At 61.4% G+C, this 11,322-nt stretch overlaps 1 protein-coding gene across 11 annotated transcripts in view; it reads left to right on the forward strand.

The window, feature by feature from the left end:
• The window catches only part of CRTC1 (CREB regulated transcription coactivator 1), an 80,645-nt gene extending 73,713 nt beyond the window's left edge, over nt 1-6,932 (forward strand). For 7 of the 11 annotated variants that reach the window (XM_070373361.1, XM_070373364.1, XM_070373369.1 and 4 more), the window contains 3 exons: nt 3,651-3,737; nt 4,292-4,472; nt 5,840-6,222. In XM_070373361.1, the coding sequence (XP_070229462.1) occupies nt 3,651-3,737; nt 4,292-4,472; nt 5,840-6,201 (630 nt within the window). In that variant the 3' untranslated portion in view covers nt 6,202-6,222. The other 4 variants (XM_070373366.1, XM_070373368.1, XM_070373363.1 and 1 more) reach the window with 3 other exon arrangements.
• Nucleotides 6,933-11,322: the final 4,390 nt, after the last annotated feature.

The raw sequence follows: 11,322 nt of genomic DNA on the forward strand, positions 1-11,322 counted from the left end.
TCACCTCCAGGCCTCCAGCCTGGGAAGCTTCTCTGAGTGGCCTGGCGGCCTGTCCAAGGTCCTCGTCCTCTTCGCATGGATGAAGAGCCCAAGGCTCACCCTCGACAGCAGGCAGGGCTGGAGCGTGTCCGTCAGATTCAGGTTTCCCTTCATACGAGGCAGCGCAGAGGACCCTGGCCCCTGACACACACACACACACACACACACACGTTCCCGATCCCTGACGCACACACAGAGGTTCCCTCACACACACACACACACACAGAGGTTCCCGATCCCTGACACACACACGTGCACACACAGAGGTTCCCTGACACACACAGGTTCCCGATCCCTGACGCATACACGCATACACACAGAGGTTTCCTCACACACACACACACACACACACGCTCCTGATCCCTGACGCACACACAGAGGTTCCCTGACACACACACTCACACACACACACAGGTTCCTGATCCCTGACACACACACATGTGCACACAGAGATTCCCTGACACACACACAGCACAGGTTTCCAATCCCTGATGCACACATGCACACACACAGGTTCCTTGACACACACACACACAGGTTCCTGATCCCTGACACACACAAAGCACAAGTTCCCTGACACACACAGACAACACAGGTCCCCAGTCCCTGCACATCACAGGTTCCCTGACATATGCAGAGCACAGATCCCCAGTCTCACACATGCACAGACACAGAGGACCCTGATCCTTGACACACACACAGGTTCCTGACCACACGCACACACAGGTTCCCTGACACACACACACAACACAGGTTCCTGACCACACGCACACACAGGTTCCCTGACATACACACACAACACAGGTCCCTGACCACACGCACACACAGGTTCCCTGACACACAGGTTCCTGATCTGTGACACACGTGCACACACACACACAGCTTCCCTGACACGCACAGCATAGGTCCCCAGTCTCACACATGCACACACACCTTTGCAGGTTCCGCAGAATCCCCCTTGGTGCTGCTCCCCCTTTGGCTGCATTCTGTTCAGAACCTTCCATCAGAGAGGGGGTTCCCGAAAAGCTGACGTCTGGGCCCAAAGCTTCTTGCCATAGCAGTGAAGCCTCCCCAGGACCCTGCCACCCCATCCCCAAAATGTCACCAAGTCAAGAGACTTCAGGAGTCACTGCAGCGCCCAAGGACGTCTCACCCTCAGCCAGGGCTTTCCTTCCTGGGCAGAGCAGGAGTTGTTCTTTCAGGCAGGGCCGTGGGGGGCATGCCCCGCTCTCCCCGTCTGCCAGGCTCTCAGTGTGCCCCGAGCCAGGCCCTACATGTCAGGACAGTGGCCTTCCCCTTGGGGGGACCGGAGGCTGTTCTTGAGGCTCACTGACACAAGAGGGCCTTTCGCTCCACCAACCATGGCAACCAGGGGCTGGGACTCTCCCCCGGCTCTGCAGAAGACAGGAAAGGCGCAGTGAGCTCAGGGCGTGCCGAGGGCCAGCCTGGTGTCTGCGCGCTCCCCGGCCATCCTGTGGGCTCTGTGCACTTGTGTCTGGTCTCGTCACGTGAGCTGGAGGGCTGTGGGAATGAGAGACACTGCTCCAGGCAGAAGAAGCCACGGCGGGCAGCCTGCCTGGGCTGGTCTCTGAGTAACGGCCCTTCTCATGCGTGAGGTGGCAGAGGAAGGTTACAGTGGAGTGGATCTCTCTTGGGAGAGGTTCGCCTGGACCAGAGCGGTCCATCCTGAGCAGAGAGCATGTTGCTGTCTCATCAAACCCGTGTCTGTGTGTCTGTCTGTCTGTCCATCCATTGTGCGCCGGCGGGGAAGAAGGCTGCCCTTTCAGATGTGAAGATGGCCCTGGGAGGGCTCTGCTTGGGGGCAAACCATGGCAGAAGGCAGACGGGGCTTCCCACTGAAGCTGGATCTCAGAGGATGCGTTCATCAGCCCCCTGGGCCCGGGTCAGCCCCTACCTTCCCGGCCCAGCCAGCATCTCCCCTGGAGGCACGAGGCAGCCGGCTTGCCACGCCTGCCCTCGCATGGATCTGTCTAGCTGCTGCCGGAACCTGAGGCAGCTGGGATTGGGCCCGTTCCGTTCCCTCCCTGCTTCCTTCTGCGCAGACCTTTCTGGCAGACCCTTGTGGCAGCTTTACACGAGAAGCTGGGGTCTCCTGTGTGTGCGCTGGGGCTCTCTGGGGCCAAGGCCATGGGCGCAGGGTCAGGTGCCCCGGAGAGACATGCCCCCGGCCTCAGCCGAGGTGGTCACCTGCCGCCTCCAGCAGCCTCGCCACCCCCTTTTCCAAACCTGCAGCTGGCGATTTTTAGGGCAGAGGTGGCCTTTTGCCACGTTAGCTTTTCTCCCTTCTTGCTCCGTTAGCGCTTTTAACTCTTCTGTGGTGTTTAGTGGCCTGTCCGTCCCCAGGAGCCGCCCCGCCTTCCACCTGGCTGGCTGTCCCTTTTCTGTGGTCAGCCCACTAGACACTCAGAGTGGCTGCTGGTTTTGTGACCAACTCTTCTTTGCAGTAGAGGCCTGAGAGTCAAGCTTTGGCAGTTGTCGGAGAACATGGGGACCTTTCTAGAACAGGGCGCTCCAAGGGAGGAGGTCCAGGGTCTGTGGTCTGTGAAGACTGACCTGGATGCGCGCTGGGCTGGGGACTTGCTTTCCCAGGTCTGTTGGCCTGTGCTGTGAGCTGACCACGCACACAGCTCCGCCTCTGCTCCCCTCTGCGTCCCCCCAGACTCTCCTGCCACCTCGCTGGCAGCATCTCAGGAGTGGGCAGGAGCTCCCTGCACCTTCTTTGGTATCTCCGCTGCTTCTGAGGACCCCCAGCCCCCTGCTCCTTTCCCAGCAGCCCCATCCCTCTGCCCCAGCTGGCGTTGGGCAAACAGGAGTGGGGCTTTCTGGTCTCTCAGCCGTGGGGGCCAGGGGGCAGGGCCTTCTGTGTGCCTGTCTCGTCCTACTCTGTGAAGCCTTCCTGCCCGCGTGTGTGGCCTGCCTCCTGTCCCGTGTCTCCCATGTCTGACAAGGTACTTATCGCATCCTAGACACCCAGAGACCCTCCCGCCCTGCCCCAATCACACACTTTCCTCTGGGCTGTCACATGGGGTTCCTGGACCCTGTGGCCCCTTGGCTTCCATCTGATGAAAATGGGCTCACAGAGAGGAGATGGGATGGCACTTTGAGGGAAGTTGGGGTGCAAAGGCCCCCCAGGATCAGGTGGTGGAAAGGAGCAATCGTCCTGAGGTTAGGCGTGCACCCCTCCATCGCAGGGGGCATGGGCTTTCCCAGGAGCCCTGAGATGGACGGGGTCAGCTTCTCACATTCCGAGCATCTTCCAGGAAGTTCCAAAGGCCTCCCCTTTCTCCCAGCCCAGGCCAGCGGTGAGGTCCTGGGGGAAGGGTCTGGGTGCAGCCCGCCTGTGGGCACACCTTCCCACCGCCCCTGACAGCCTCACCCCCTGCCTGGCTTGGGCACAGCGCCCCCGACGGCCTCACCCCCTGCCTGGCTCGTGCACACCGCCCCCGGCGGCCTCCCCCGCTGCCTGGCTCGGGCACAGCGCCCCCCGACGGCCTCCCCCCCTGCCTGGCTCGGGCACAGCGCCCCCCGACGGCCTCCCCCTGCCTGGCTCGGGCAGCCCTGACGACAGCGGGCCTCTCTTTTGTCTGCAGCACTCTTCCAGCCTGGGCGGCGTGTTTGGGGACTCATTCTATGAGCAGCAGATGGCGGCCAGGCAGGCCAATGCTTTGTCCCACCAGGTGAGCGGGCGCCCACCGCAGACGCTCGCCAGACCCCGCCCACTCCTCGGCCCGCTCCCCGGGCTGCGGCGGCCCCGGCCCTGGAGGGGGTGGCTTGGCCTGGTCCCCCTGCGTCTGCACCCTTCACGAAGAACGAGGCCACCCACAGAGGGGGAGGAAGGGCAGGCGGTGGACGCTGGCGGGGACGGGCCGTGGCTGTGACAGCAGTGCCCTGGTGTGGGCCGTGCACGTGGGTTTGCCGGGAGGTTGCACTGGCTTTGCGTGGACCCCGGGGTGGAGGGGGTGTGTGCATGGGAAGGGTGGACTGCTACTCAGAGCTGTTCACTCATTTCACCAACCATCCATCCATCCATCTCCACACGCTCGGACAGGGCCGTGTGCTGGCCAGCCCAGGCAGGTTCAGAGACGGGGAGACCCGAAGGCAGGGCGACTTGTGCTTGGCAGCCCCGAGCATGAGTGTGCTGGGCGTCCCGTGGGGCGGGAGGGCCGGGTGGCCACAGGCAGGCCGGCCAGCGTTGGGGGAGCTGGCTCACACCCCCGTGCTTCCTCTCCAGCTGGAGCAGTTCAACATGATGGAGAACGCCATCAGCTCCAGCAGCCTGTACAGCCCAGGTTCGACGCTCAACTACTCCCAGGCGGCCATGATGGGCCTGACGGGCAGCCACGGGAGCCTGCCGGACACGCAGCAGCTTGGCTACCCCAGCCACAGCAGCATCCCCAATATCATCCTCACAGGTGAGGCCCCCCGTCAGGGCGTCTTCGGGGCGGGTCCTGACGTCAGTGTCCCCGTGGGAGCCTAGAGGGAGATGGAGCCCTGCCTCAGTGCAGACCCATGGAGGCCAGAGCCCCACCTTGACTCCCTGCGGAGCTTGCGGGGTGCAGGCCGGGGTGCACATGCTGAGCCCGGACTCAGTCCAGTGTCCCGGGTGCAGAGTAGGGACGGGACGGAGCCACTCACTCACCTCGCCCTTCACCCCTTGCCCAGCGCGTGTGCCCCAGTAGCTGAACATGCCCAGTGGGATTTGTCCTGTGCAGCCAACAGACACATAAGAGCTCACACATACTGTGTTGGGCATCCCCAAGCAGCCTAAGCACAGTGCCCGGGCACACACACACACTGCTTGGGCACACGCATGCAAACACACAAGTGCCCCGGCACGCGCACGCACACACGCACACATGCACACAGTTCCTGGGCACGCACGCACACATACACACAGTGCCTGGGCACACGCACACGTGCACACACACACAGTGCCCGGGCACACACACGCACGCACTCACACACACAGTGCCTTTGCACACTCATGAGTGCGTGCACACACACACTGCCCGGGCACACTCATGTGCACGTGCACACACACACTGCCCGGGCACACACACGCACGCGGGCACACACACGCACGCACGCACACACAGTGCCCTTGCACACTCATGCGCGCGTGCACACACACACACTGCCCGGGCACACACCCATACGCACGTATACACAGTGCCTGGGCACACACACGCGTGCACACACAGAGATAGTGCCTGGGCACACGTGTGTGTACGCGCACACACACACACGCATGCACGCACGCACACAGTGCCCTTGCACACTCATGAGCACGTGCACACACACACACACACAGTGCCTGGGCACGTGTGCGCACACACACACGTCTCCACCCAGCCATGCTCAGACCTTCCAGTCCTCTCCCCACCCTTTGTCATGCCCCTAAAGGTTCTTGGTATTATCAAAGAAGAAGCAGTTTCCTCATAAGCCAGGGCTGACTTGGGGTTGAGGATGAGACCCTTTCTGCAGTCCCTCTGGCATCTCTAGGATGGGAGGGTTCTCTCTCCAGAGCCCCCCACAGCCTGGACTAGACCCAGGGCCACCTGCCTGGACCCAGGGTCTGCAGGAGATACTCTTGAGTGCAGAAGCCTTGGCCTTGGAGGTTGTATGAGAGGATCAGGCCTCTGATTGTCCAGTAGCCCAGAAAGACCAGAACTTACGTGTTCATTTGCCAGAGTGGGAAATGGAAGTCCATGATCTCACAGGAGCCCAGGTTTGAACCTGGGTCTCTGTGGAGAAACCTGGGCTTCCCTCCTGCCCACAGCCAAGTCCCCGATGCACACAGAGCAGACTGCCTGGCAGAGTCGGAGAGGTCCCCTGCTCCCTTCAGGTCACGCTGAAGTTTGTGTCACAAACCTCATCCCGGGCGTCCTGGCCTTGGCACCCCGACATGTGGGCTGGCACCACGCTGTGTACTGTGGGGTGCTGAGCAGCGTCACCGCATCCCCAGCCTGTACCCCGACACCAGTAGCATTCCCTCCAGGAGTGACAACTGAAAATGTCCCCAGACACTGCAGGTGTCCTTTGCAGCACAGACCACTCAGGCGAGCTTCCTGGTGCGGCCTGAGCGTCGACTGGGGCTGTGGAGGTACAGAGTGGGGGTGCCGGGGGCCAGGGCAAAGCTGAGACTTTTGTGTGTACCCCCCACCCCAGTGACAGGAGAGTCCCCTCCCAGCCTCTCTAAAGAACTGACCAGCACACTGGCCGGGGTTGGTGATGTCAGCTTCGACTCTGACAACCAGTTCCCCCTGGACGAACTCAAGATTGACCCCCTGACCCTGGATGGACTGCACATGCTCAATGACCCAGATATGGTCCTGGCCGACCCGGCCACCGAGGACACCTTCCGGATGGACCGTCTGTGAGCGGGTCGCGTGGCACATGGCCGCCCAGCCCCCGGCTCTGTCACCCCGCCGGCCAGTGGTCCCGATGGCATCACCCCGAGCCTGGGGACAGCGGCGCTCCGTCCCTCGCAAACGGCCGAGCTTGTGATTCTGAGCTTGCAATGCCGCCAAGCGCCCCCTGCCCACCCCGCCCCGGTCGTTCACCTCCCGCGTGAGGCCGCGCGTCGTCGCCCCCGCGGACCCTCCCTGCTCTCTCATCCCCTGTAAGATGCGGAAAGCATGCTGGGCAGGGCTCCCAGCCTCGGTGGGCACCATGCTCTGCAATGGTGGTGGGCTGAGGTACATCTTGCGACTGTTGTCCAGCTCTCACTGCCTTCTTTGTCCCTGGGCCCCCTACCTGCCCGCACCCCCAGCCCTTGGATAGGTAGCGAGCCAGCCCCACCCTGCCAAAGGGAGAAAGTGCCAGAGAGAGGGGGGCGGACGTGAAGCGAAATAAACACTATTTGGACTGCTGTCTTTTATATTTCTGTGCACACACAGAACGCTAGCATCCATCACATGGAGGTGGGATGCGAACATGTGAACAGCATGGGAAGCAGCTGAGTCTCCTCCAGGGTCCCTGCCTCGCCTGCCCATCCCCCACCCTCCGGCCAGGCCCCTTTGCGGCCACCTGTGCTGTGAAACCCCCACCCCAGCCTGTCGGGGACTCATGTGGAGGCAGATATTTCTGGGGGCGGGGTGCAACTTGTTTCCATCTTTCTTTGTACTGTGGTCACTGTTACTATTATTTAATGAATGGGCTGGGGAGGGGGTGGCCAGGGCATTTTTTGTTGTGTTTCTTTTCGTTTGTTTCTTTTGGTTTGTATTTACATTTTGGTTGTGGATGAGTAACTGACTCCTTCAAGCCAACACTTGCCTGAGAGCATGTTTTTTTTTTTTAACTCTAGAAATCCAATCTTGTAATACTTGTGAGCTAACTGGAAGCAGCCTGCTGCGTGCCCAGGTCTGAGCTGCATCTCCTGTCTTTTTAGTTTTGCTCCGTTATCCCAAACCAGAAGGACGTGAGGTTAGGCTGGACTGGGCGGACACCCTGGTGAAAGCTGGCGGCAGCGGCCGGAAGTGCCTCGCCTCCAGTCCCATAACCAACTTCCGGGAAGGAGCCCCGGCTTGCATTAAGGGTCTCCTGAAGGTGCCAGCCAGTCCTCAGGGCGGGTCCATCCCAGACCCCATGGCTGGCAGCAGCTGCGGCCCCTCTGCTCTGAGGCGCCCCAGTGATGAGCCTGTCCTCAGCAAGCCCGCCCCGAGAACCAGCCAACATTCATCCTCTCCCACCATCTCTTTGGTGGCCGCTCCCGGCAGGGTTGGCTTTGGAGGCAAAGAGCAGTGTGTGTTTCAGAGGCTGGTTTCCAGGTGCTTCTCAAAGTGCCTCAGGAGGCCCAGGTGACCATCTGTCGGGCTCACTGGTGCGCCAGAGGCCGGCCATCAGCCCTCCAGGCCCTGCGAGCGGGCAGCAGGGCAGGCTTCGAATTCTGCTTTGCCCTGGAACCGGAGCCTCTGTTTGGTTCCTTCCAACACCGCATCTTGAGTTCTTACTTGTTTCTCTGCCTGCCAGCCGGGCTGGCCCCTCCTGCCTGGTGCGTTTCCACCTCCATCAGGGTCTCCGGAGCGCCGCCTCGTGTCTGTGGGAGCCAGATCCTAGTGACCGTCCCTCTCGTTCCCCAGCTGGGCTGTTAGCACATAGCCAAGTGGCCAGGTGGCCACACCCACGGGGAGCCCCCTGTCCTTTGCCACTTGGCCTCCACCGCTGTTGTCTGGCTGGGGGACACAGTGCCAGTCCATCCAGGTCAGGGGCCTGTCCTCTTTGCGTGGCAGGGGCTGGGGGCAAAGAATGGGGACTGTTTTTTGTTTTTTTTTTTTTAAGAAGAACTACATGTACATAGAAGGGTTTGATTACCATTAGACTTGTATGTAGAACTTTTTAAAAAAATGGCCTTAATAAAATTACAAACAACCTTCCTGGATGCAACTTTCAAACAAGGCACTGGGGACCCCATGAGGGAACCCCGTCAGCCCACACTTCCCATCTGCCCAGCACTGGGTTCTTGGTGCAGGTGGGCAGGGAAGGAGGGGTGTCCAGCCCCGTGGCCCGTTTCTCGCATCCCTTGGCCAGGAGCACAGGTGACTTTGTATTAACACGGCAGCCTCGGCCCATGAGGGGCGTGGGTGCAGAGCTTTCCTGGGGAGGGGACCCAGCCAGAAACCAGCGGCCAGGCATCCTCAAAGGATTCGCTGCCCCCTCCTAGCCCTGGGCAGGCCTTTGCCGGGGGGTCTACAACAGGGGATTTGGGTTTTTTCTTATATATCACTTCTCTACTAAGTATTCTTGAATTGCCAAGACTTTTAGGAACAGGACAGCTTAGGGGAATCAGCCCTTTGACTCGTGATGTGAAAATACTGTGATTCGAGGCAAGCTGCGCCGTGAGGGGTGAGCCGGGGCCCCTGCGTCATGTACATAGACCCACCACCGCGCCCTCACTCGCTGCGGCTAAGCTCCCCTCATCCGTCCCTTGGGAGCACACGCCATGCCTCGGTTTGCCCCCTGTCCTCTGAACCCCCAGGGTGGGGAGCATGTCCCCCCATGAGGATGAGACCTGGGGTCAGCCTCTTTCTGTGTTCTCCAGAGAGGAGAGTTTGTATCCCTGCCCCACCCTCCGCTCTTCAGCTTCACCCCCTGCAGTGCCCAGGGTGGACTTGGGGGAGGAGAAGGCGGGTCTCTTTGGGGGTCACACCCCGTCACAGGTACCCGTGAGCACGCGTGCCGTTACCAGAGGGGAGACAGCAGCACTGCTGGGGTAGACTGCAGCGCCCCCTCCACTTTCCCGGCTCACCTTGCTCCCCCCAGCACTATCCTGGGCAAGAAGGGTGAGGGCCAGCCCCTTGGGGTAGAGGGCCCTGAGACCCCCTCAATGGAAAGCTTAGGAGGCAGGTCTGTTCTTCAGCAAAATTTGGGGACCCACAGCCAGTAGTACCCAGAAGCTTGGCCAGGCTCCCTGCTGGGGACAGGTGCACAGCAGAAGGGACCCTGATTGCACTGGGTCCAGCCCCCACCCCAACCGTGGTCCACAGAGCTCCCTGGGACCAGGCCTGCAAGGCCGGAAGGCAGGGGCAGGTGGGTGTGGAATGCCACCTCTGTGCTAACCGCCAGCCTCTCCACTGGCCTTGGGGCCACCTGCCTGCCTAGCGGGTGTGCACAGGGGCTGGGAGCCCGGCTTTGGGTGCTTGGCTGGCTTTTGTGTACTGTTACCTACTTGTGGATTTTGAGGGCTGAGCCAGCAGAGTTAGGACATCCTAGGTGTGTTGGGCCTGATTGCTTCGGGCGGCCCACCTCTGAGGAGGATGGCTGGCCACGTGGGGCCGTCATGAGGCCCCTGTGTCACATGCGGGTGGGCGAGAGTGGCTGTCCATCTGTCTGTCCATCAGATGCTGGTGAGACCCTTGCATGGAGGGTGAGAGGTCCCGTGTCGTCTGTCCATCCTGCCAGGGTAGCTGTCCGCTGTAGGGGCTGCGTGCCGGGTGCGAGCTGGCTGCGGCCTGCTCACGGGAGATGGGGGATGGTGTGAGGCCCGTGGTGGGGCTGGCAGGGCTCCCGAGGCCGGGGCCTGAAGAGTCCCTTCGATCACTGCTCCTTGAGGGGCTTCTGTGGACCCAGAGACCTCCCGGGGGCTGAGTTCTCCTGGGATGCTACACTTCTCCCCAGATCTCCACGCCTGGGCCAACCCTGAGCTAGTTCATAACCAGACATGCTGCCAACCTCCTGCCCCCACTCCAGCTTCTGAGTTTCCTGCATGTCCAAAGAAGGTGTCCCCACCCCAGGGTGCGGGCTAGGGGTGGTGAGGCCTGGTATGGTTGAAAGACCCTCCACCTCCCTTGCCCCCACCCTAGTTGTGACAAAACGGGAGCAACCACCCCCCACCCTCCCTGGGTTCTGAGGGAGCTGTGGTCAGAGGCCCCGGGGTACCCTTGGCGTGGGGTTGGGGCACAGAGGTGCCAGGTCAAGCGTACCTGGTGCTCTTGGGCATGATGCTTCAGGTGAGGGGTCTGTGGCCGCCTGAGCCTGCACCCCGGCCACATGACCTTAAGAGCTACGGGGGGACTGGGTGCCTCCTGCTCTGGGAGGCCTGCCTGGGGTGAGTCAGCAGCCTGGTTTGTTTCTGCCCTGTTCCATTCTCTGTGGGCCCTGGGCCCCCACCCCTGGGGGAGTCTCACGGTGTATGACGGGATCCCTGGGACGTTCCTTCGTCAGTTTGGCCTGAGCCAGCTCTTTGTGGTTTCCTTCAGCTTTTGTGGGTCCTGGCTGGTGGGGCTCAGGCACCTCTCGTAACCATGGGTGTGCCACAGGCGCCTGGCCACAGAGGAATTCTCCCCAGCAGAGGTGGGATGACCTGCAATCCCAGGCCTGGGCACTGACTGGGGTACCTCTGAAGGCACCCGGGGGCGGGCAAGACTCTTGTGACCAAGGCCTCAGTTCCCTCTTGTCATTAGGAGCTCAGGTCCATGGTATCCGGGTCCCAGGCTCGTCCCAGGCAGGGAAGGAGGCAGGGGCTAGATGTCAGAAGCTGATTCCAGGCAGCTCTCCCTACCTTCTGCCCAACTGACCAGCACCCAGCACCCTGTCCCCAGGAGCCAGACATGTGGGTTGCCCTCCTCTCACAGGGTTGTGGAATCTGGGGGCAGTCGATGCCCAGCCTGTCATTTCTGACCTCCTGCCAACTGGGGACAAGGGGACACAGCTGTGGCACTTGCCACCAGACTTCGGGAGGGAGGGCTTTGGCAGCTGAGGTCCACTGACCCTGCCACGCCCTCCATAGGAAACTGCCCTTCCCCTTCCAGGAGCTGGGCAGTA

Source organism: Bos mutus, chromosome 7 (genome assembly GCF_027580195.1).
Source record: "Bos mutus isolate GX-2022 chromosome 7, NWIPB_WYAK_1.1, whole genome shotgun sequence".
Classification (NCBI taxonomy): Eukaryota; Metazoa; Chordata; class Mammalia; order Artiodactyla; family Bovidae; genus Bos; species Bos mutus.